This window comes from Pezoporus occidentalis, unplaced genomic scaffold (assembly GCF_034315485.1).
Source record: "Pezoporus occidentalis ecotype Australia unplaced genomic scaffold, CSIRO_AGI_Poc_V1 ctg10, whole genome shotgun sequence".
Lineage (NCBI taxonomy): Eukaryota > Metazoa > Chordata > Aves > Psittaciformes > Psittacidae > Pezoporus > Pezoporus occidentalis.
The window spans coordinates 2154383-2180804 of NW_026912779.1; the positions used below are offsets into that span (position 1 = coordinate 2154383).

At 44.4% G+C, this 26422-nt stretch overlaps 1 protein-coding gene across 4 annotated transcripts; it reads right to left on the reverse strand.

Annotated features, from left to right (window-relative positions):
- Positions 1-175: 175 nt before the first annotated feature.
- PPP4R3B (protein phosphatase 4 regulatory subunit 3B) lies at positions 176-25375 on the reverse strand. 4 transcript variants are annotated; one of them, XM_062609347.1, is made up of 16 exons: positions 24983-25375; positions 23891-23946; positions 17308-17406; positions 15430-16050; positions 12066-12143; positions 11166-11282; positions 10072-10188; positions 9620-9751; positions 8611-8713; positions 7529-7570; positions 6710-6868; positions 5876-6045; positions 4374-4513; positions 3762-3925; positions 3102-3304; positions 176-1860 (listed from the first exon to the last, which is right to left on the reverse strand). In XM_062609347.1, the coding sequence occupies exons 1-16, from the start codon at positions 25122-25124 to the stop codon at positions 1765-1767; spliced, it is 2439 nt and encodes an 812-aa protein (XP_062465331.1). In that variant the 5' UTR covers positions 25125-25375; the 3' UTR covers positions 176-1764. The 4 variants fall into 4 exon arrangements, with proteins under 4 accessions (XP_062465331.1, XP_062465352.1, XP_062465341.1 ...); XM_062609368.1 differs by having other exon boundaries at positions 3102-3226; positions 3762-3946; XM_062609357.1 differs by having other exon boundaries at positions 3762-3946; positions 25002-25374.
- Between the last annotated feature and the right edge of the window lie 1047 nt (positions 25376-26422).

Genomic DNA, 26422 nt, shown 5'->3' on the forward strand with positions numbered 1-26422 from the left:
CATGGATAGCTTATGCACTGGGAGGAGCTCACACATTCCCTTTGGGATTTCATCTAGTGGTATAGAGTTACTTTCCAAACTGCATGGACAACTAACTTTAAAAATCCTCTAAAATGGCCACATTTAAAATTCAGAGTTAACTTCCCATGTGTAACAAACCAAACCAAAGCAATACTTATGGAATTACAGGGTCACATTTTAATTCCTGAATTTTACAGTTCAGCATTAATATCACCACATGTATACAAATGGTGTAAAACAAGTACAGTGGTATTTTTAATACAAAATAAACTTCTGTTTTATGGAAAAAAAAAACTATACTTCATATCTACACAGACAGCCCATCTTTTTCCAAACAATAGCTAAAACTAAAACTACCTACAAAAAATCTCCAAAACAGAGAAACTGCTTCAGTTTAAACTATTCCAGGAGAAATGGACCCATAACACGTATTACGAGTGATCTATGCGGTGGACTGCAGCTGGTTTTAACCTCTCTGACACGTCAGTTGTCACTGGGAAATCTCCTTTCGCTTCCTCATGATCTCAGATCACACGTGGGCAAGCTAACATTAAAATATTTACAGTTCACTCGCTGCTCTTGGACATAAAACCTGCACTGTTTGCCTCTATCCACTCGCCGCCAACTCACCTCGACTTGTCACCTACGTGGAATGTGCTTTGATGGGTTAAAAAAGCAGCTTTCGTGTGACACCCAGGTTCAGGTGCTGCTTGTGGATCCCGCCTCAGAGCCCGGTGTTCTGTGAGGAACAATTTCATCTTGGTCCAAAGTGACTTTGGTGTTCAAAGCGCTGCTCAGCTCGTGGCGGTGACCAGTGCGGTAGTGCTGCCCATGACCACCTCAGTTACACCTCACCAACACTGCTGCTCCATGGAGAGACAGCTCACCCCACATCCCAGACAGCAATTCCAATCGGGATCCTTCCCACCGCGAAGGCCCGGCGCACCGCTGCCACACGAGCAGCTCCTGGAGGTACTGTGGAAGCGCCTGTTCCTTGGCATGGCTATTACTGGATGTTGAATTGGAAAACCAAGCAAAACCATCTGTTTGGCATCCAGCTTCCATTTGCTCCTCTTGAAAAACACAAATTAAAACCTTCTTTTGAACTGGTTGAAACAACTCGACATGCACTGGAACTGCAGTGTCCCTCCCTCCGACCAACCCCGAGAAATGTCACTGAATTGCTAAGAAACGGTCCCCAAATCTGGATTGTTCTGCAAACAGAGTTAGTTTTCCCTTAAGTTTTAAAAGAGGCATTGCTAAAAGAACACAACGGACAGCACCATTACAAAATTAAGATTACCAGGTTTGAAATTGAAGCTTGAATTGTTATTTTTTTTCTCTCCTAGTTCTGTTAAACACTGGGGAAACCCTGCAATAGTATTTAAAAAGTGTTTACACCCCCTTCCCTCCCTGCCCTCCCGACACCTGAGCCTTTCCTCGCTGAGGAGCCAGCATCCAGGTTCGCTGAATACCAACCCGCTGCTTTTGATTTCATTTTGCTGACAGCCTGAATGGCAGACTCCTGACTTACTAGAAAGATATTCAGTTCCTTGGAAGCTTCGTGTTGACAGAACTAACCCTTTCTAGCTGATACACCGAGTTTCTTTTGCTACTCCTTGTATTATCTTATATACTCATGGGAGAAAGCTTTCTGAATCAGATTCCTTTTTAGCTCTTAAAACAGTTGCAGCATTTGAAACCCCATAGTAAAAAGTTTTTATTCCAAAGTTTTGGTTTCATTTATGAACCCAAACGAGGTCTTTTTCTTGGAGAGGCCTCCTCCTCTTCGTCATCATCTTCATCATCGGGATAATCCACGAGGCCAACCAGGCTTCCCTGCCGATTCAAGAAAGAAGGAAAAAAGAAAACCCCACACTGAAAAGCATAGCCACGAACAGGCAATGTTAGTTCCTAACCCCCACCAACCTGCCCAGGACACCCACGCTTGCTGCAGAAGGTTTCCTGGTGATGCCTTTTTCATTCAAGACCCATTTGTCTTGAGAATGTTTCAGAACCTTGAGGTTAAAAAAAAACACTGGAATCATGCCTCTGGATCTGGCCGCAGGATTATTGAGAAATGACTTTTTAAGCTCTGAGCTGGACAGTCCAAATCTCATGTGCACAAAGCACATCCCTTCTGCTGCCCAGTCGTAGGGGACTCGCTGTTCTGTAGCCTCTTGGGAGCTCACAGCTGAAGACTGAAGCAATGCATGAGTGAGTAAGAGGGAACAGAGGGATCACCTACTGCATTTCATCTGCTTAGAAACCCTTAATAATTCCCCTATGGGGAGGAGCACTAACATAATTCAGAAAAAAAACATCTTGCACACACAGAGCATTAACTGGATAGTTAAAAAAGGGAAGGACTGGGCATTATGTGGAAGATGTGAAATTAAAACTGTGCCTACCAGATCACCAAAGGACTCTAGTCCCATCTAGTACTTAATTAAACCTTACCCCAGACTAGCACGGGTTTAACTAGATAGGACTTTGGATGAATTCATACACAAAAAGAATCACAGAATCCCGGCCTGGTTTGGGTTGGAAAGGACCTTAAAGCTCCAACCCCTGCCACAGGCAGGGACACCTTCCACTAGCGCAGCTTGCTCCAAGCCCCTGTGTCCAACCTGCCCTTGAACATTGCCAGGGATGGGGCAGCCACAGCTTCTCTGGGCACCCTGTGCCAGCGCCTCAGCACCCTCACAGGGAAGAGCTACTGCCTAAGAGCTCAGCTCAGTCTCCCCTCTGCCAGGTTACAGGCATTCCTCTTGTCCTGTCCCTACAGGCCCTTGTCCCAAGCCCCTCTCCAGCTTTCCTGCAGCCCCTTCAGGCACTGGAGCTGCTCTCAGGTCTCCCCTTCAGGAGCCTTCTCTTCTCCAGGCTGACTCAGCCCAGCTCTCTCAGCCTGGCTCCAGAGCAGAGCTGCTCCAGCCCTCACAGCATCTCCATGGCCTGCTCTGCACTCGCTCCAGCAGGTCCTGACTCTACCCATGCCATACCACACCCCATAGGTAAAGCCTCACAATTCTGCTCTGTGCCCTACACGAGGACAGCAGCTTTTGTCCAAGTTCTCCCACCTTGGTGGCTGTCACCGCTGTGGTCAGGGTTGTGTTCTTTGATGAGGAGCCATTTGAACTTGCTGGTGATGTCTGAGCTGCCACAGATTTACTGTTTGCACCGTTTGCACCGTTGGCTGTGCTGGCTGAGTGGGAAAAAGTGAATTTGAATCCCCCAGCTGAAGTCCTTTTTGGAAGATTCTCTTTGTCTTCACTCTCCTTAGCTGAAGGACAAACAGTGTCACACTTAAGTATCCGCTGTACACCATGGAGCACAATCCACATCACAGCACAAAACCCATCTTATTTCTTTAACTCAGGTTAAATCAACAGCTGCCCAGTAGCCTCATGGAGAGCACGCCAGCATTCAGACTGTGAATGGCACAGATGCTGCAGAGACAGGGACACTGCTCACCCAGCACACACAGTACATACAAAGTTCTGCTTCTGAGTGTCATTTAAATTCGATGCATGCTTGGAGCAACTGAAGTCATTACTTTAATCCTAAGCTAACTTGCAAAGACATGTTAGGAATTCATTACCTCCTAATATTCATTATTACAATGAATACCCTTACTCCTTCCTATGATACAGAGCATGTGCAACTGGTTTGTTTACAAGACACCCCATGCATCTGCCACAGAGAATTCCGGCACTGAAAAGCTGAAATCGAGCCAATACCTTTTTTAGTTTCCATAAATTTTTCATAGCTATCTGGAAAATCATCCTCCTGTTTGGACTTCTCAACCGGAGGCACAACAGCTTCACCTTCTTCCTCTTCGTCTTCATTGAACCACATTTCTTCATCCTCCTCTAAGGCTCTTGCATCTCTGCGAAATCTATTGCTACGCAATATAGATGGAACACTGTAAGAGACACAGGACAAGTGATTCCAGTTTTGCCTGCTGGTTAACACTCAGCTGGGATCACAAGTGGCTTCTCACACTTCAGAGTGCATTCAATTCACCTGACAAAGCAGTCCAGCTCCATCCCTGGGCCTAGCATCACCGTAAGCATCACCAAACCCCAGCTGGCAGGAAGGCAGACTGGATCCTAACTGGGAGCGACAGAAGATCCTGCTCTTTGTAAGCTCAGAGTTTTCTGAACATGACATTTAATATACTGACAAATAGGATCTGGACCTCAGGAGGGCCACACAGCAAGTCAGCTGGGGTTTACTCTGACTAGAGAAGCTTTCATCAGCAATCAAGGACCACCCCAATCCCATCCTTCTGCCTTCATCTGCCATTTAGGGAAGAAGGAAAGTTTCAGACTACCTAACCTGGGTCATACCTGTTCAGCTTCTGGTTTTGTCGGTCTTTCTCTTGCTCATATTTTGTCTTGAGTCCCTTGAATGTCTGAACATACTCAATAGATTCAAGTGCATTATAAAAGTTTTCAACTATATGTGCAATAAGGGACTTAATATCTTCCTGCAGAGGAACAGAACAGGGTTTCAGAGTCAAATATTAACACGCAGAAGTTGGGAAAGCTTTACAGTTTAGTTTTAGAAGTAAGGGGATCATTGTCCAGAGTCAAATCATGATTGTAAAGAATGAATGTGAAGTAACCACATTAGTTAATAAATTATTAATTAATAAAAAAGCTAAGATTGAGAATTAACTGTTAATTCCCCCTATAAACAGACAATACACTCAGTACTGTCCCAATTCTAGCTGTGATAGTTTGATAAAACCATGATGCTTGCTCTCTAGGATTAACCTTCTTGAGAGAAGCACGAGTTTAGCTGTGCCCTGCCCTCCACAGAGGTTTAAGCTCTTTCCAGTCCTCAGTAACTAAAACAGCACCATGGGATGAGGTACCTTCTGGTCACTCACCCTCTAACAAGGCTCACCAAATCGAGCAATCTAATGTTCTACCACACTGGAAGTCACCCAGAGACACCACACATTTCCTTCTTGCTGGAAGACAGCAGCTAGGATACCCTAAGACTAAAATCCACCCTTCATTTTCACAGACCACAAAGACTCCCTGAGAAAGCTCCCACACACCGAAACATTTGCACTGACAGGCTCAGAAGCTGTTGCAAGTCCTTGTTTTGCACCCCAACAATACAACCAACTGGGTGCTCCTGCTCAGCCTGTCTGCCCTGTCCACATCCACAGGGTTCCCACAAACACTGCCAGTGGAAGAGCTATTGATTCAAAGCTGACACTGGCCAAATGTGTCGGATTTTAAAGGACAACGATCATTCACATTTACACTCAAACTGATCTGATTTAGAGGCAACAACCACAGAACCTCAGCCTGGTTTGTGTAGGAAGGGACCTTAAAGCTCCTCCAGCTCCAACCCCTGCCACAGGCAGGGACCCCTTCCACTAGAGCAGCTTGCTCCAAGCCCCTGTGTCCAACCTGCCCTTGAACACTGCCAGGGATGGGACAGCCACAGCTTCTCTGGGCACCCTGTGCCAGCGCCTCAGCACCCTCACAGGGAAGAGCTTCTGCCTAAGAGCTCATCTCAATCTCCCCTGTTCTGGCAGGTTCAAGCCATTCCCCTTGGCCTGTCCCTACAGGCCCTTGTCCAAAGCCTCTCTCCAGGTTTACTCACATATAAAATACTTCACTGAATTCCTCAAAGTGTGGTCCAGAAACAAGTCTGTGACGGGACAATGCAGCAAAACAAGCACAAAGCAGCTGACTGGTTCCTCTCTATTTGGATATTCATCTATGGGATTTTTAGGTTGTGATTTTAAGTAGTGATACTCTGTTTCAGGGAAAGATCTGCAGCCTTTCTACCTGAGGCATCACATACATGGAAGAGCTGCTCAACTTACCACTCTGATGAATTCAAACAGCTCAATCACAGCAGAGTTGAGCAGATTGTACCTAGTTCCATTATCCAACAGAGCATTTATAACTGGTTCAAACAGGTTCCCCTTGATGATGTAACGGTTATAAAATTCATCTTTTAGGCCAATTATCCTCCTCATAAAGCGAAGAGCACCTGTATGAAGAAAGAAATTCAAGGACTTAATAACCACATGCCAGGACTCCAAACCTGCTCTTCCTGGAAAGAAACCTGCAGTCATCGAGAAGATGATGTGCCCCAAAGCAAGAGCATTAAAACTCACTGTCTGATAGTTCAGAAGATGCACTGGCTGACAGGTAACCTTTATGTCTTTTTTTGACTTCCCTGTGCATTTGAATTGACCAGGGTCCATTAATTTCTGTTTGATATACAGCAGCAATAAACTTCAGCACAAGCAAAGTTCAATTCTTAGCTCATTCCTGTGCTTTTCTGTGTTCCCCTCCTGGAAGCAGTCCCTAATCTTTAAATTCAGAACGTTTCCTTTGCTCTCCACATTCCTGACATTAAGAAATTACAGTATTTCCATTTAAATAAGACAACTGATCACAAGTGATCCTCAAGCCATCAAGACTTGAGGATCACTGTGGACTTCGAAAGATATACCTCCTCCCACCACAATGGCACTGGTCTACATCAACAGGCATCTGCCACCTTTTCTTCAACATTACTTAACAGCTAGTCAGACATAAACAGCAAATTAACATGAATTTGGAACTGAAGTATAAACTTTTACTCCTACACATTCCAAACAGCACCTAAAATGCCTCAAAGAAGGAAACTGCAACAGCTCCATACTCACACAAGGCCAGAAACGTGTGTTTTGAATTCATCAAGACCAGTACTCTCCTTAGCAAATCTTTGTTCATAATGTAGTTCTTGATGTGATATGTGTGGTGCTCCACACAAAAAGTCAGCAGCTCCAAAATTAAGGCAAGCAGTTGTGCCGTTTGGTAATTATCTGCAGGAAAAGTTAATACCTTAAGTTATATAAAGAAATCAAAGTACTGTCATGCACCAAATCATCACTAAGCTCGGCTGCTCTTCCAGCTCCTGACACTGGATTGCTTTAGGAAATGGGATGTTGGGACAGAACAAAACAACCACCATGAATTTGGCTTTATTTTCCCCTTCAGTCACAAGAATCACCCTGAACTGGCAGCAGGGCTTGTCCAGGACCAGTGGAGTCACTGCTTATGGCAATCCAGACTGACTGTATGCAGTTAACAGGACAGAGCCAGTCAGACCTGCAGTCCTGTGAACCTAGTTAGCAATGGCTTTTCATAAGCTCAAAAAGCCTGCACAGATAAAAATCCAGCCTGTAAAAGCTCAGCGTGCTCCTTAGTACATGTTCTGCTAAAAAAAAATCAAATTCAGTAGCTCAAAAGTAGGTAAAATGTTCAAAATCATACAATTATAGAACGATTCGGGCTGGAAACGACATGAAAGATCATTCCTTCAGCTTCCCATCATCTCAGGTGAAGCAAAGCACTAGCACCTACTTCAATAAAGACTATTTAAAAGATAAAGTGTGGACATACCTAACTTTTTGGGGGTTGTTTTAAATAAAACCACCACACAGAGCAAACAAAACAAGTTTAGAAACTCAGTCAAAACTTACCAGGACAAACTGTATTACTCTTTGTGGACCCAACTACTGCGTCTGACAAAGAGAAAAGAAAGCCAAAAATCAGGAAAAGGTTTTCAAACACTGCCAATATTTAACAGAAGGGGCTAAATGATCAGTTCAAACTTTTCATCGAATCCCAGGTTTCTGTTAGCTGCAGGGAAATAAAGATACAGCAAAAATGCACTTTTTTATAGTCAATTTACACTGCAAAGCTTCGAAGTCAATCAGGTGAAAACACACAATCCAATACTTAGGAACATTATTCCTACCTAGGCTGAAAGAAAGTGCCTGGTCTCAGTTTTTCAAATAAGATTATGAGTTCTACAGACACTCTGCAAGTTCTGTGTTTGTATAAACCCCATAAACCATTTATTTTTGACTTAATGCAAGATGGGTGAGATGAAATAATGTTTTTGCCAACTACATATGGCTTTGATTTAATCTCTGGAAAGAACACTGGGAACAAAGTGACTGAAGAGGCTGTAATGATGTTACATTTCAGTATGCAAAGCACCAGAGGCAAACTGGTGAGCGTTTGTTATCTGCTGTGCCCACAGAGATTCCAGTTCTGCTACTGTGGCCAGGGAAAGTTAGAAAGGAAACAAGAGAAAGGAGTTCCACTTGTATTGCTTTGAAGAGATTTCTTTTAGCATTTCTATATACAGCCAAGGGAAAACCAGTCTTAGCAGTTCATCACCTGAGCACCCAGCACCTGGAATCACGTAACCACTGATGTAACAGGGTTTTGTAAGCTTTCAGATAAAATTACCACTCAACTAAACACACTCTCTGCTTTACAGCAAATATCCTCTAAAATTATACTAGTAAAATAAGTACACAAGTAACAAAGCACATCCAGGAGACACATCTGTCACAAAGCACAGGGTAAATACACATTAATGCTCAAAGCTGTAAAGAAAGCTACTCAAACTCTGCCCACAGAACCCCATCACTGGGGGAACACCAGCTGTCAGCAAGTGTATTCCCAGCTCACACCATGGGCTCAGCCCTGCTACCAGGACTGTAAAGCACTTGGAAACACTACAGGACTTAAAGGGAAAAATGAACATTACCTTTTTCACATTTATCTTCTGCTGTATTGGCCAGAAGTGGTGCAGTGAGAACATGCATACAATGGTTGTAGAAGAAATTGAGAAATTCACTTTTTTCTGTTTTCTGAAACAAAAATACCTTTATTAGACCCTGGCATTTGTATATAACCCTTTAAATAAGAAACAGTAACCTAAGAAATAGCCAACAAAGAATTCTATGGACTCCTTCAGTTCTGGCTGTATCTATTTGGTTGGGCCTGCAACACTGTCACTAAAGAAAGATCTGTTTCTTTATTTTGGGAAAAGATCTGCGAGACATCAAACCAACCCAGCTATCACCAAAACAATCCCCACCACGGATGCAAACATACACTGAAAATACATCAGTGACTCAAAGTGCTTGGCAGAATTTGCTTAAACTGTTCTTAAATGCAGTAATTTTATCCACAACAACCTGCAAACCTTTTTACACTGAACAAGTATCATTTGGTGCATTCTATACAAAATATGTGTATCAATATGGGACTAAGAGTACAATCTGTTTTCTTACACGGAGTGTGCATTTAATTACAAATACATTGGACTTTGGTTTGGATTCAGAATGTCAGCAGCTGAAACAAAGGAGTGATCCAAGTTTTAAAGCGACATCAGAACACGTGTGCCATTTGGACCCCAACAATACAAATAAATCCTTTGGTATGGCACTGCTTGGATCAAGTTGCATCTTAATTGTGCCACTGGTATTTAAACACTGATTTGGTTGCAAGCAAACTCTACCAGATTCTCTTCTTTCACTATGCATCAGCTAAGAGGAGTTATGACCAGACTGGTGCTGTTTCACTGAAGCACAGGACTGCCTGGTTGCATAAATACTTGTACAATGCCACATGCTTTTGATTATCAAAAGTTGATGGAACTTTTAGCTTAAATTCACACTTAAATTCATCAAAAGTGTGATGAATTTAGCTTAAATTCAGCACACCACTTTGCTCAGACATTAAAGTGCCTTTGCCCCTTTGGATTTTCTTACATTAGCTGTGGCCAACATATTCTCTGGATCTATCAGAGTCCGCAAAAGCCCCATCAGCTGCACAGCACCCCCGAGCTCAGGATCGGTGTCACAGATCATCTGCTCAATGACCACGTTGATGAGGAGGATATCCTGCAACAGAGCCCAAGCAAACCACAGGGGAATCAGACACAGTTTCAGCAGCAGAATGAGTTTCTGTATTAGGTTTCTCTTTTTGCACAACCCTTCTCACCTAAAATCATCGTCAGGCTCAAATACAGTCTTATTACTGGGAATACCAACATGCTCAGAAATCTTAGTACTTTAGATCTACATTTTCTCATGTTCCTAATACCTACATTCCAGGGCTAACTGTACCCCACATTGTGCAGAGGTTGGTTTTGCTGTGGGGCTTTTTTTTCCCTATTAGCTCTAAAACTTTAATATTCAAACTCCAAACCACTTCTACTTACATCATCACTCTGCTGAGCCTCTTGCATTACAAATTCTCGGACCATGGATGGACTAAATTCTACTAGATAAGAAAATATATCTGTAGCAGCAGATCTAACTTGCAGATCATCCATTCCCTAATAGAAAAAAAGAGGACAATTTATTAGAGTAAATCAAGTTTGGGATTTATTATCTATTTTCCCACTTTAGAAAAGGTGCAAGGCTTTCTGTGAATCCAACAGCTCTAATTAGGAAGGAATCATTTCTCTCCTACTTGCTGGAATACGTAAGACACTAATATTCTGTACCTATTATCCACAGTTTATTGATTTCATACAAAAGGCCCAACTGCACAAATCAATTCATACAGAAGTTTCTGTGCTCATTTATAGACAAGAATTAATAATTTCCCCTAAAGCACGACATTTTCTCTGATAACTGAACAATTCCTAAGCCTAAAATATTGACATAACAGGAAACATTTGGACTGGTCCAGCCCTGGAAAAGAATAATAAGATTAGGGTTCATCTAATCACTGAACATCTTAACAGCCCATGTCCTTCAGGGAGTTCACAGGTTGTTACTCTACAATATAAACCTCCTTGAATTTACAGTTTCTGAGTCACAGCAGCACTGGCACATGAATGACAAGAGTCAGGCAGCAAGAGCTGCTCCAACCAAAGGAGTGAAAAAACCCATGTTCTCACATTGCTGATTAAGATGGATTAATCTGCTTTAGACCTCTGCAAAGACAGGATTAGGTGATCTTAAGATAGGAACAAGATAACAGGTCAAGATCAGCTAAAAATACTTCTTTGGCATCCTCCCAATAACAACAACAGAAAAGACACCCATCAAGCTGCCACATGAGAAAGACCAGCCTTCAGCTGTCACACTGAGTTTACTACAGACTTCTCCAGTGTGCAAAGTAAAATAGCATTAGGAATAAATATCTTTTGGCTTCTGAATTGGAAGCTGAATAAACTTCAGCTTTCAGCAGAGTGAAACTGTGCAAACTTACACACAGGGACTAAGCAGCACTGAAAACATGGTTAAATGGCTGTGTGTGGGGGGTGTTTACTGTTGTTAACATCAGCTCTAAGTTCTCACTCACCATTACAATTTCAAGGGCTGGAAGAATTCCCAACTTTGCCAAAGTTTTGAAAAATGCATCTCTGTTCTGAGGTTGTAATGTCTGGGAAAACGCACAGAATTCCTTGAAAAAGTTAACCTGCAACAGGGAAAAAGTCATTTAAGGTGTATTTGATTCAAGAAACTCTCTGGAAGTAAGAAACTACTACCATGTGTAACAGGGTTTGTGTACTGGCTGGCATGGTCCTTCCTAGAAAACGGTTTATTCTAGCTCTCTCCTCCAACCTTCACCAACATCAATAAAGTTAAAGACAGTAAAAATGAACTAACAGAAGTTTAAGGGTTGAAACTGACTTCAGAAAGAAACACAAGGACCTTGTGGTGACTCCTTTATCACAGCCAGCACATGAAGGGTTTATCCTCCTGCCTGGTGTGCCTTTTGTTGAGGAGACCAAAGATGCTTCCCTTGCCGAGAGCAAGATTTCAACAAGGCTATTAAAGCTGATAAACATATTGAAAGAGAAATGTTTGTAATATACATATATTCAGGGACTAGTGGCAATCCTCAGTCATAGGACTTAAAAGATCTTTGTTGAATGCACAAAGAATAGTGACAAAAGCAGTGTTCAGCTGACAAACAGAAGTGATGTGGTACATTGAAGAATACTTGGAGGAAACTATACCCTGAAGTCTAGGATGTCAGCTCTGTGCTAGTACTTTCTCAACGATAAAGTTATCATTTAGAACAAACAAATCAGAGTGAGAACTATTTGTCTAGTACATAAAGGAAGACTGAGCTACACTGGAAACGGTTCTGGGGTTACAGAAACGCCCCAGCGACTGCAGCACAGTTTCTGTCCCTATTTGTACGTAATCTTTGTAGTTTAAAGCATTCAGAGAACCACCCCAAGCACTGACTTACCAGTTCACACCGTTTGTCATCGTCTGTAGCTTCATCTGTTAACTGTGCAAAAACTTCAGACAAAAATTTCTCGTCTTCCTGCATGACACATAAGAGGAACAGGATTTACACAATGCCTCTGGAGAGACAAACCACCCATCTCTATGGGATCCCACACTGCAGGAAGGCAAACTTAACTACGATGCTTAATGACAAACAAAACCCCATGCACTAGATTTGGTAGATACGGAGTTTTTCTTCCTTTTCTCTCCACACCTCCACGACTTTATCACAAAAAGGGAAATGCAGGAGCACACACCCAGGAGGATCATTTCCAGTGCATTATTTCAAGATTCACTCTGTGCTGGAGGCAGAGAATAGGTGATAACTACAGAAACTGCTCTCTGAACGACCTCTGATTTGTCCCAAACTACAGACAATGTCAGTCTTTCACACAGTCCCAGACTGGTTTGTGCTGGAAGGGACCTTGAAGCTCATTCAGTTCTAAACCCCTGCCACGGGCAGGGACACCTTCCACTAGAGCAGCTTGCTCCACGCCCCTGTGTCCAACCTGGCCTTGAACACTGCCAGGGATGGGGCAGCCACAGCTTCTCCGGGCCCCCTGTGCCAGACTATCACTTTTGCTCCAGGCTCCCTCCCTGCACCTTCATGAAACCTTACAGGGAACACGTATTTTGGCAAGTGTAAGCCTTTTTACACTCTTAACTTCTTTCTATACCCTAGAAACTGCCAACCAAGACAGTTTTACCTGCTGCACCTATGCTGCTCACACCACAGGGTTAACATGTCCTGTGTAGCAGTTACCCTATCCTGGGTCTGCAGAATCACAAGCATTTTGCCCAGCCACCTATGTGTGTGTGTGCCTAGATGAACACATGATGAGTTTGCTGCAAAAGCTCCCCCCACTTGTAGTTCAGCTTTTTCAATTTGGGAAACTTGAGTATCTCTTGCTTTTCATATTCAGATCCTCTACTACTTATTTTAAAGTATACATAGGACAACGTTTCACTTCTTGTTACGCATTTCAAGTCACACCACTGCTCAGTATCAAGAGGTACTAGAAAACGAGGGTGAACATCATCTCTCAGCTCTTGGGGCACTTTCTGCCTGCTCTGTACATCAGTTTCTCTCCATGGAAACAGTGTTGGCATTCTCTCACATCAACTGCCTCTATTACCTTTTAAAACACAATACAAATCCTAAAGCAAACAGTAACGTTACGCCACAGCATTACAAAATGATGCATCACTGCTGATTCAACTCTGCAAACTTTACTTATGCACTGAACAAACACGAATGGAATAGCAGCATGCCAATAGATATAGAAACGTTACATTGCATAATGCAGAGGGGGATTATTCTCTGTTTTCCTGTGTGCTGCTGTTATAACCTGGTTGCTTTTTAGGCTGTGACAGAAGACAGAATTTCTCCAGTTACAGGAATACCAGCCAAAGGTTCACCATTGAATTATTGAAAATTGTAAAAGGTGGGGAAAGAAGTGCTTTACAGCCAAATGATACCTGGAATCAGCTTCAGAGAGAGCACAACATACACTCACCAAGAAGTTCACTCTGCCTTTTACAGCTTAATTAAGCCTGTTAACAAAAAATAACCCTACCACAACCAACCTCAGACAGGCTACAGACTCCCTGCTGCAGAACACCCGGAAATGGAAACATCTCTTGCTTGTCTAAGGCTGCTGCACAGTGTAGTCCTGATATCCTAAGCACAGGATGGATCTAGGATTGTTTTCCGTGCTCACCCCATGCCCTTCATCCACAGCAGCACTGGAATCTATTGCTTCACAGCACAGGAAGGAGCTTTACTACCACAGCAAACACAACCTGTTACTTCTATAAACTCCACTCTCATAGGGGGCTTTGCTGATGCAATTAGGGTGAGACAACTTCCAACACATTCACCAAACCCAAAGGAGCTTTAGAGTCCTTGTGCCACAACAAAAAGGTGATTTATTCCAGGGGACTGTGAAAACAGTCTTAGACCTGAGGTCCACACTACCATGTAACCCTCCTCCTCTTCCACACTATCTCTCTCACACATGCTTTTTCCTTAGCTTGCAACTCTCAAAGCAGCTCAAAGGATCCAAGTATCAACATTATTTGTAAACCATCACACAAGTCTTCAAAACAAGCAGCCCTATGTGCCACATCCTTTCTCCACTGTGGCAAGGACAGCAGCGACAGAGCAGCAAAGAACTGACAAAGGATTTCAGAACCTTCTCCAGAGAGTACTGCAGGTAACAGGGAACCATAGTGCTCTGTTAAGGCACAATCAAATATCCAGTACAGTAAAGCCTAGACGAAAAATAAAGAACTTCACAGAGTTAAATATCCCTAACTGGAAACAGGACTGTGGCCTCAGGAGACTAACAGTAATACATGCAAAAGAATAAAAAGGGACATCTTTATTTAACACAAAGTCATTAATTCTGCACGTGGGATTTACTTTCTATTTTCTGGCTGAACAGCAGAAAGAAGCTGGAAAGAAGCCCCAAAGCTTATTCAGGCAATTCTCTGCAGTTCTCCAGTTTTGGTTTTTTCCCCAGTCCTCTATGGCATTCTTTAGCAATATTCCTGATGGTAATGTCACTGCTCCAGTGCCCCTCTCCTTCCACAATTTCAACCACTCTCCTCTCATGTATCTTCCTATTTCACAGACTATCCACACTCAAGCCCCACAGCTTTGTGGTATTCTCTCCTAAGGACACAGGCCAGAAACAGAATAAATCCACTTGGGTATCCATCAGTCTGCACAACAAAATGGGAAGTGAAAATACCCCAATTGTCATGTTCACACTCAGCTCTTTACCACGGCTCCTTCCACAGGCCCTCCTGGTTGCCACACCTAACTATTCTTAAGCCTGCTTCTGATCACAAAGTGTGCAGTAAGTTTTTCAATGTAGTAATGTGCTGATCATTAATTAATTAGTACTTTTGGATATCAATATGAAGGAAAAAACCCAACAAATTATATACATATATATATTACATGAACGTTTGAAATTACCATAAAGTAATAGTAGTACAGCAGGAACAGTTCCAAACATGCTCTTCTGAATCAGATTCAGAATGTGTTATGTGTTAAAAAGTTGCTTGTTCCCTAAAATCCTACATAAAACCAGCTCAAAATGCTCAATATGGTGCTTGTGAAGCAAGAACCTTTGACTGTTTCCTGAAAATTTTACCATTTCTAAAATACAGTAAGGGGAAACACTGAAACCGTTACACAAATGAAAACATCAATCATTAACTTACACAGTGCTAAAGAGCTGTAACTGACTGTGAAACTATAGCTAGAGGTTATCTATAGATGATCCATCTATAGCATACTGAAACCCACTTACCTGCAACATACTGACAATCTCAACTTTGTTGAAGAAAATAAAGGAAGTGAGGGTAGAGAGAAAATTCTCTTCAAAAACAGACGGTGTGGGCAAGATGATGTCCTGAATGTACTGTACCCTGTAAGTCTGGTGGATTTTTTGCCTGAGTTCAGAGTCTGTTATAGGAATAACCTCCTTAAATTTTGCGGTTTTGGTCAAGAACTCCCTGTGCCGTTTTGGCTGAGCCAAAGAAGGATCGTATTCCAGGCATCCAACAACATCCATAATACACTCATCTGAAAACATCACCTCAAACAGAGTTGCTTTGTTGAGGAACAAAATTCCTCTAATAATTTCATACAAATGATGTAAGCCTTCGGTGTTCTCCAGATTCTCACACACTTGGAAGAGCTGTAGTAGTTTTTTAATGTAGCCTTCATTCTCCAAGGCCAGTGCCAGCTTTTCCCTACGGATGGGCGAGGAGAGGACAGAGGTAACTAGGTCAGCAATCTCTTCAAGTTTGTTGAGTTCACAAGTAGGAAGGTCGATCAAAGGACTAGTTTCAGGCATTTCTTCTATGTGCTCCTCTTCTGACTCAATGAGGTCCTGCGTAACTTCCACTGAAGGATCCTTACCTTGGACCTAAGGAGAGAGTGTGCACAATTACCCACTCATCCCAAAACACAGATAAAAATCATCAAGTCACTAAACGAAACAGTATGTGCAGAAGCACTTCTATACCTTCAGTTGCATGGAAAACATTTGGCCATGCAGAGGACTAAGTTCACTGACTTTAAGTTCTCCAGTCATTGCTATTATTTGGGGGTTGGAACTGGATGATCTTAAGTTCCTTTCTAACCCAACTGTTCTATGATTATCCTCAACAGTATCAAAACCCAAATAAAACCAAACCCTAACAGCATCCCTGCAGTCACAAAGGCTGAAGAACCTTCAGACAAGCACAGAAAGGCATAAAGAAGAAGGGCATCAGAACACCTTTCGTTTTCTCAACCATGGCTGACATGGTCTGATCACACAAAAACCTTCCTCTCAGACTGGTCACCACCTCAGTTCCAATTTAAAACCAGTTTAAAACCTGGACTATGTATTAGACACATCTACTTGTCGTTACTAGCATCAGTTCCTTTCAACAACAGCACTTCACAACTGGCTGAGAAAACACTGTATCCCAAAGCACACCAAGATTAAACTGCATCTAAATGGCCTAGCTGGGAAACCGGTAGGAAATCAGAGTTGTGTTCCTTTAGATAACAGCTTCACATTGCACCATTTCAAAACCTGAGAGTAAACCAAATTCCAACACCAACGCCCAGGTTTCCTCTTTTAAGTACACTCAGGTGGGATTCCATTGACTTGTTACTTCCAGAAAGCAGAAGATCTAAACTATTTTGTAATGAATTAATGAAGATTGAAACATCCATAACACACAGATATTCAGCAAGACTTAAATCTTGATTAGGTAAATGTCACTGACAATTCTGAGCTCCTACAGCACCTCTTTGTCTCTCAGTGAATCATCTACATCCTTACTCATTACAACACATTTTCAGGCCCACCACGGTCCAACAGGCCACCTGGGAGAAGGACAATTAAAATGCGGTACTTTGGCATTCCCCTTTTTAATAAAGACAACAAACCAACCCTTCTAAAATGCCCAAGACCTGAGTTTCATCACTGCACTGATTTCCAGAAGCATGAAATCCAATTATGAAAACAACAACTTGTGTCAACAGTGGCAACCTATGACCTGACACAGAAAAGCCATGGAAAATAATAGAATATGTGCTTATTTTACAAAGTAGGTTGAAAAATCACAGCACAAATACATGAAGTCACTAAAACATCTGGAAGGAACAGAATATGTAAAGCGAGCTGTACCTGGCAGATTTTCTCCCAGATTTCATCACAACCAGCTTTTTCTTGAAAACTCAGTGCTAAATCATAGTTCTCTGCTTCTGACCAAACAATCAGGGTGTCCTGTTTAAGAGAAAAGCAGAAAAATAAGTGATGCTGAAGCAGGTCCACACTTAGTATCAACCTGTATTCTCCTAAGTCATAGGCTTGAAGAAGGAATAAATTAAAGTTACACTTGTCCAAACAGAATTTAAGACACTAAAACATTAAATCGCCTTTTCTTCCATAAGGGACATCACCTTCCTTTTTTGCTATTTTATGACCACTACCTTACCTATTAGATGTTTAAATACACTTTTTTTCATAGCCAAAACACTTATAATGACATTTTTCCACAACATAATTGTGCGCCAACAGTCGTGGAAAGGGAATGTAGGAGATGAAGAAAACCTGCAATGTAATGACTTAAGCCTTTTCATATTTAGTACAGTAGAAACAAAAACCCAAGATGACAGTGTTTCCTCCTCAAAAGGGTTTAACAGAGCCTTGCCAATGTGAGAAATAATGCCAAACTAATGCTAATCTATTCTCTTCTGAGTTAAACAACATACAGTGAGACAAAAATTCTTACTAAGCTACAAACAGTTGCCAACAGGTATTTTCAAGTGAGCAAGGATTTTTCCTGTTACCACTGGCTCCATCAATCATTTGCACAGTATGTCTGGAAGATTTGCTGGAATTTATGAATAAACTAAAAGTGTTTCTTTATGAGGCTGTATTAGGACGCTTGCTGTAGTGTGAGGACTGTAAGCCTGTGCTTCCACATTCAGATATGTAACTGTCCTGGCTTAACCTCAGCTGTCAATGAAGGACCACACAGCAGCTCACTCAGATAGCTGGGAAAAGGTACAACCCCATGGGCTGAGAGATGAACAGTTTAATAATGGAAATAAAAGATAATAATAATAATAATGAAGAAAAGGGAGGTAACAAAACCAGAGGACTAAACCCCAAGACAATCAAGTGATGCTCAACACAGTTGCTCACTACTCACTGATGCATGCTCAGCCTGACCCAAGCACAGCTCCCATGCAACTCCCCCCTAGTTTCTGTACTGAGCTTGAGGTTCCATGGTCTGGAATATCCCTTTGGCCAGTTCAGGTCAGGTGCTCTGGTTCTGCTGCCTTCCAGCTTCTTCTGCCTCTCTCTCTCTGCTGGCAGAGCATGGGAAAAGTCCTTGACTCAGGGTAAGCAACAACTAAAACATCCCTGTGTTATCAGCATTATTCTCATCCTAAATCCAAAACACAGCACTGTGCCAGCTACGAGGAGGAAAATACCTCTATCCCAGCCAAACCCAGCACACAATAGTTCAGCATCCTGCAGTAAACTCATCTTCATGCCAAACTGTGCAAACAGAACATCTCTCTAACGCTGCAGTACATTTGATGAGCTCCAGCAAAACAGTTCCACATTCCAGCGAGTTTCTTGACTAAAAAAAAACCCCAAACCAAACCATGAGCAAGCCCTTGCTGAATGGTCAATAAAGTAATTTACCTCCCTCATTCACAAAGGTCAATGTTCACCACGCAACTCACAATGGCTTCTAAGTCTTTACTTTCTGCATGACTTCTGTTGTAAATGAAATATTCAAAGTGATATCTTTAAGCTAAGCAACCAGAACCAAACAATATCCCAGTGGCTTACAGATACCTCATACACCTTAGGAAACTGCAGGGGCAACGAGAAACAGACCCTGCCACTGCCCCTTAACAGCTTCACTCCAAAAGAGCTTCTTGGTTCTCTCTGTGCACCAAGTGACAGGAAACCAGGAAGCTGACTGTTATGTGCAATATAGGCGATGATGATTAAGCTGACTGGTTACTATCTGTGTGGTGATGACAATGAAGCTGATTGATTGCTACTTGTAAGGTATCCAGCAGGCTAAAAGGCCAACCCATGACATGGTATCATACAACTACCCTGTCACAATCCTTCATGTATCCACCAAAGACAGGGACAAAAACAATTACTACCAAGTGACTGCTGCTACTCTTGAACCTGTCAGCCAGTGTTCCTTAATAGGTTTTGATCAAAATCAGGTTAGATGCTTAAGCAGATCTTTATTAATGCACTTCTGTGCTTACACAGGTCAGGGAGCACTCTGTATACACAGGGAGCCACTATTTCCACTGGCAGATGAGAGGGGACTAGCGTTTGGGACAGGACTGCTGACAGCATGGACAGCAGAGAAACTCCTCCACCAGCACGGCCATCTAAAACACACACCTCTGCCTCCACTAGCACCACTCTGCAGGTACAGTTATCACTATGGAACAGGCATGAAAATCAGCACTGCTGATATGGCATTAATTCTTCATTTCTACAGTCTCTCTCAATATCCATCTGCAGTTGTGTGTTTTGGAGGGGGAGGATGTCTTTGCCTTTTTTCCTTAGAATAGTTTAGCATAACATCTTCTTACAGCAACACTGTTGAAAGTGCCTACCAACAGGTCAGTAGATCAGCTTCCTTCTCCCAAAACCATCACAGGTCACATGAAAACCATTTGCACAAGTTAAGTTTTTCTCCCCTTTCTCATGCTTATATATTCCTTCCCTGTTCTGGAAAGAACTGAGCTCACTGCACTACGGTTTTAATGCTATTTATGAGAGTTCATTTATACTGCAGTGTCCTACATTACACTTCCACTTCTATCCTACAATCACAAATATGAAGAAGTAGTGTCTCTGCTTTCGGGCTGTGATTCATATGAGCAAATGGTACAGCTTCATATAGCTGCCATGGCTTGTGCCTACAGCTGTCCACCCTCACCTCCTCCTCGCCAACAGCTGAATCTCCATGTGCCCTTTTAGAGCGAGCAGTTGAACTAGGATTCATGGAAAAACAGTAACTGTCAGCTGCAGGCAGTGAAAAGTCCCATCAGCTCCATGGCCAGGCTCTCTTTCAGAGGTTAATCAGAACACGAGTGTTCACAGGTACAGTTTTATGGCTGTTCCAAACCCAAAACCTGAAATGTTTACCTTGAAACCTTCTGCAAAATTACCAGTGCCCTGACGCTTCAAATCAACCCACTTCCAGGTAATGTGAGACTCAAGAGGTGCCTCAATGAACAAAGAAGGACACACACAAGAAGAAGTTCTTATTCACAACCCAGAGTGACTCAGGTAAGAGATAACAGTGCCGTAACTTAAAATGACTGCATGCATCCATCAAGGCTGCACCCGAAATCCGGTGCGAACTCTTGAGTTACTGAGTGGTGCTTGTTACAATGGTGCCCACACACAGCACAAGTCACATTTCTCCAAAAATACTTCTGAAAGATGGTTTAGTCAGAAAATAATTGTCTAATATCAATAGAAAACCTACCCATCTGGCACACACTTCCTGCATGACCTAAGACAACCCACAAAGCCCACAGACAGACATTCTCTGGGCCTAGCTGCTGCAAGAGGCTCCCACTCCACCTGCTTAGATCAGCACCCACAACGTGCCCCACTGACAATCAGTGCTCCTTAATTCCATCAAACACAATAGAAAACCAAAGAGGTGAATTCAGAACAACTTAAACTAAGAGAGGCGTTCAACCCCTCTTTGGTGTTGGTCCTGGTTTGCACAGCATCTGCTCTTCCACACCCCTCTGGCAAAAATAAGTGTTTCAGTGGAATCAGTTCCTACATGGAACCTGCCACACAGTAACACCAATACTCACACTGGCATGAAAAAGGAGTGAAGCAGCCCCTTGGCAACACTCAGGCTGGTTGTTAATAACACCCCTGCAACTGTGTTACATCCCAGCCTCAAGGAACTCAGATTCTGCCTGGAGCAAACTGCTCTGCTGCCACATGAGCCATGGCAGCTCTGCAAGAGGCAGTATTTGCACACACTGTTCATCTCAGCTCTGGAAAGAGGGCACAGCTCAAGGAGTCAGCAGCAGAAGGCAGTGCTCACAGCCAGGATCTCTGCAGCAGTTTGGAGCCGTGCAGCCAACGCAGCTGAGAACTGCCACCCTCGGAGCGGAGCTGGAGGAACAAAGCAGAGGAACGGATCCATCTGACTCCAGCAGAGGACACGCTCTGCTGCCAACAGTGCCAGGGAACAGTAACCTCCAACACAGGGTGGAACAACACTGGGTGTGGTAACAACTTCAACTGCTCCTGCTGGAGCCTCCAGAAGCAGCTGACCTGCTCCTTGGCCAACACAGGGTGTCTGGTGGAGGTGTGAAACTCTCAAAGCCTACACCCTGAAATCCAGGGGCTCGAAAGCTCTTCAGGCTCTAGAGTTCTCTGCACACATGCCATTAGAGATTCTTTCATGCTGTGTGCTGTGTCTAATCCAAGTCCCATTTCTCTTGAGAATGAGGCCACAATGACAGTCTGCCCAGCACCCAGCAGAACTGGATTCTGCACAGAAGCTGGTGACCACAAACCCGATGTGAGAAGGCAGACACAGGCCTGCCCTGTTCAGTTAGCCAATAGTTACAGCATTGCTGAGCACAAACAGCGCAATCCTGGGAATCACACAATGATACCCAGCAACTAGAAATCAGTTGGTTCTCTTTGTTCAGAGTGTTGCTATGCAAATCACAATGTGATAACCACACTGTAAGTCTATTCAAGTGATTCATATGAAAACAAACGTATGGGGAGGGGACGCTTCCTCTCCATCAAGCTGCACCATCTCCTGGTTTTCTCCAAACCCAAAATGATCAGCACCTTAATGACAACCTGAGACTAAACTCTGGAAGTGAAGGGAGAGCTTCCCCCACGCTGCCATTCACCTGCAAGTACCTGCCCTGGGCACATCAGTACAGCCTCCAGGTCCTCAGGCTACCTATGCAACTGATATCAAACATGCACGTAAGGATGCTGAAGAAAGTCCACCCCTCTTCATCTCTGGTTATCCAAAACACTTTGCCTAAATCTTTCCACTGGTTTAAAAAGGATCTGTTCCTAAGATGCCCAGGTTTGAATACACCAATCTTTCAGCAATGAGACGGGAATGCTACATTAAGGTCTGCGTTTTACTGCTCTACTCAGAAAGAGGCACATAAAATTGGAGACAGAGCTCTGTCAACTGAAAGCTGCACGATTTCAGAGGTCAGACAAACCCAGAAGTTGTCTCTGGAAATCCCCAGTCATTATTCCTCTTCAAAAAACCCACCCTAACCCAAACTTCTTCAAGAGAGAGCAAGCACTTTCAATCACAAAAGCATTAGAATCAGTAATAAAAGCCAACCAAAATAAGCCTAAAACTACAATCCACAAAGGCTTCCTCAAGAAAAAAAGACAACAAAAAGCTACTTAAGTCACTTGAAACTTTGCTACCCATTAAGTAAAGGCTTTCAAATGATCAGTTGTATGGAGTTACAAAAACAGGCTGCAAAAGGAGGTGCTTTAAGCTTGCACAGCAACATAATGTGCACTCATATTTCATTACGTATCGGTTTCCTCCGCTAAACAGGAAGCAGCTTGAGGCTCTTGACTTTCAGATCTCTGCAGTGCTCCATAAAGACCACCCTCTGATGAAAGGCCATGACTGTCACCCCAGCTAAAACCACCAACACCTATTGAGTAAAAGGTGGAAACCACAGAAAGCAGCTTGCTGAAAAGCCAGGCCCAAGTCTCCAACCTGCTCCTAAACTAAAGTGAGCCAACCTGCGCTCAAGAGCTTACATAAGCTCTTTCCTCAAGTTCTCAAAGCATGCCTTGTCACCAAAACAAACCAAATCCTTCAAGATTCGTCTCTTTGCGATTTAGAAAGAACAAAATCCCTGTTTTCTAGTGCTGAAACACTTCTGGATACCCTAATGATGGAGAACAATGTGAAATACTGAACAAAAGGATCAGAATCTGCTGCAGAACAAAGGAAGAGACAGGAAGAACCCCAGTAACACTCACGAGAACAATGCAGGCAGAGACACCAAAAATTCATGCACAAAGAGGGAAAAGACATTAAAAGTGACAGAAGCAAAAGAGATTTAGCAAGCTGATTTGTTCAGTGGATGAAACAAAAATGACTCCCAACTGTTCGGCTCCTCTGTTTTGCACAAGGCTTACCCCTAGGAAAGGCAACCACGTGAGTAAGTCTCACCATGGCCACTCACTTCACTCAGGAGAGCAGCAGTTTTCAAGGCTTCAAACAAAAACTGAGAGCAACAACGAAAGAAGTCCCACAAAGACTATCTCCAGAGGAAGAACTCCAGAAGTAAATATGCTGCAACAGAACTGGCCACATTCTACCTTCCTCATTCAACAATTATTTCATATGAGGTGGGATGGGAGAGAGAAGTTAGGCATTTGTGTTTGTTTCTCCCGTAATAAGGTCAGTATCTATCTGGATCACACATAGTCTCTTTAGAGCCTGAAGTCCACAAGGGTTTTTTAGAAGATCCACATTTTCATCTCTAGAATGCAAAGTATCACAGCACATCCAGGCTTCCAAGCAAGTTGTTCACCTATATGGAAACCACCACTGACAATTCCACATTGTGTCACTTCTCTTTTTCCCTGGAAAAGGCAATCAGAGCATAAACCAATCCCTCAGCATCAGTAACCATAAAGGTTAAAGCCCAGCAGTAATACTTGCCTGCTGTTTCTGATATGCAGTATTTGGATTTATCTTCGATTCTAACAGTAGTGAACCTGCAAAAGGTATGAAGAGACACCGAGTTTAACAAAAGAAACATCTGCATACACCTTACAACCACCTCCCATGTGCCACGTGCTCAGCTTCGTCCAGAACCATCTTCCCTAAACACAATTCCTTAGCGTAAGCCAGGTAAGACAAAATACAACAGAAAGACCCATATTAAGATGTATTTTTCTCCTCTAATTTAAAGCCGAATTGTCCGGGCAGTGTTTCTGGGGTGACAATCAGCTTGTTCACAGGCCTTCCAGCAAACCCACATCAACCAGCACCAGGTAAGATGCTGCCCAGCTCAGAAATGCTTTTCCCCACAGGAGCCACGTGGGCCGTTTGCTTTTATTTCCTTCAACTGTCCTTCAGAAGTGAATCATCCGGACACCGTGAGCCGGAGGACTAAACCTTGTGTATGCAAGCAGTGTATGTATCCTGGCAACAACTCGGCAGTAAGTTACACCAGGCTTAGGTGGTTTATTTAGCACATTAGCACCTGTTGGCTGACAAAGCGGCAAGCTTGTACCCCCCCCCCCCCCCCCCCCCCCCCCCCAACAAAGAACCTTAAGGTGACTTTAAAGTGCAACAGAACATAAGGGATGCCCCATAACTTGGACAGAAACGACATTTCTGGGGAAAAACATAAATAAGCAAGCAACTTTTTATGGGAGAAGGAAGAGCACAAAAGAGCAGACAAAAATCACCCTGAAAGAGAACAAAATGTCGCCACACGTAACGAGCTCCTTCAGCCCAAAAAGATGCTGCCGGGTAGGGTAAGGGAGGGAGCTAAGGCACCGCTGCGGCTCACGGGGGAGGAAACCGAACGGAGCCAAGAGCTAAAGGGAATAAAGGGGATAATAACAACAACGATAACAACAAAGAGCCCGGGGTCTCCCCTGACGGACAAGGGCGGGGGGGACAGCGGCAGCCGAGCCCGCAGCGGCGCGGTCCCACAGGCGAGGGTCGGGGCCGGGACCCCGGGGAGCGATGCAGGAGGCCCGGGCGGCCTAGGCCTGCGCTCGGCCCCGGCCACGCTCTCACCGTCCGACTCGGCGCGCACCAGCAGCGACATCCCCTTGAGCCGCTCCACGTATGTGGAGGAGACGTGCCCGGTGCCCCTGTCGTCCCATTGCCGATCCTCGTTGAGGGTGTACACCTTCACCCGCCGACGGGTGTCCGACATGGTGCAGCCCCGGCCTCGGGCCTCCGCGCCGGGGCCCGCTCCGCCTGCCGGAGGGCGATGGAGCGAGGGGGAAGCGGGGCCGCCGGGCAGCTCAGGGGCACCGCGGGGCCTTTAACGCGCCGCTTCCCATGGCTCCCCTTCGGCCACAGAGCGCCGCGGCCACGGCCCTCGCTGGCGCCGCTCCGCCGCCTCAGCAGCTACCGCGGCGCCGCCGCCATCTTGTAACCCGACTCTCGCCGCCTTTCTCTTCCTCCCCGCCCGGCCACGGGCTCCCCTCGCAGGGGCTACGGCGGCCGAGAGCTGCCAACAAACCTGCGGCGGGGAGGGCGGGGCGGGACGGGACGGGGCGGGGCAGCGGCAGGGACCGCCCGCGGGCCCCGGGAGGAGAGGAGGCTGCTCCCAAGGAACACGGGATGGGACAAGAGGAAAGGGCCTCAAGCTGCACCAGGGCAGGTTTAGATGGAGCTGAGGAACAATTCCTGCCCCAGAGGGTGCTCAGGCATTGGAACAGGCTGCCCAGGGCAGGGCTGCAGTCACCGTCCCTGCAAGGGTTCACAGCCCGTGGAGACGAGGCCTCAGCACCATGGGTTAGTGGTGGCCTTGGCAGTGCTGGGCAATGGTTGGACTGGAGGAGCTTGAAGGGCTTTTCCAACCTGGTTGAATCTGTGGTTCAATCACCTCCTCTCCTGGCCTTGGGAGTGCTGGGGAACGGTTGGACTGGAGGAGCTTGAAGGGCTTTTCCAACCTGGCTGATTCTGTGATTCAGTCCCGTGTGTTTACAGCCTCCATGAGAACAGCTTCACCTCTACAAAACACCCTTAAAATTACTATTATATATATAATATATATATATATATATATATATATATACACACACACATACACACCCTGCACACTGGGCATTCCCTAAGGCATCCCCTCTTGCACCACCACCATGGCACACAGCAGTGGGCAACATCCACACACACACCAGGGTGAGGTCTCAGCCCAGTCCATGCTCACAGGGACAGTGTGGAAGTGCTGGAGGAAAAGGTGCCCCTGCACCACAGAGCAGCAGCGAGGCTGTTCTGCACCATTCCAACCCCTCACCAGCAAACACCTGCCCCATGATGCTCAATGCACAGCCATACAGGAGGCTCAGCAGCCAAAGGGAAGATGAAGCTGGTCTGTGAAGCTTCCCAATGAGAGAAATGTGCGTCCTTACAGACCCCGTGCAATGTAAGACAGACCTCTCAGGCATTGTGCAGGCTGTAAATCTTCAGCTTTCCATACAAAAACCAGCCAATTTCCTCTGTACC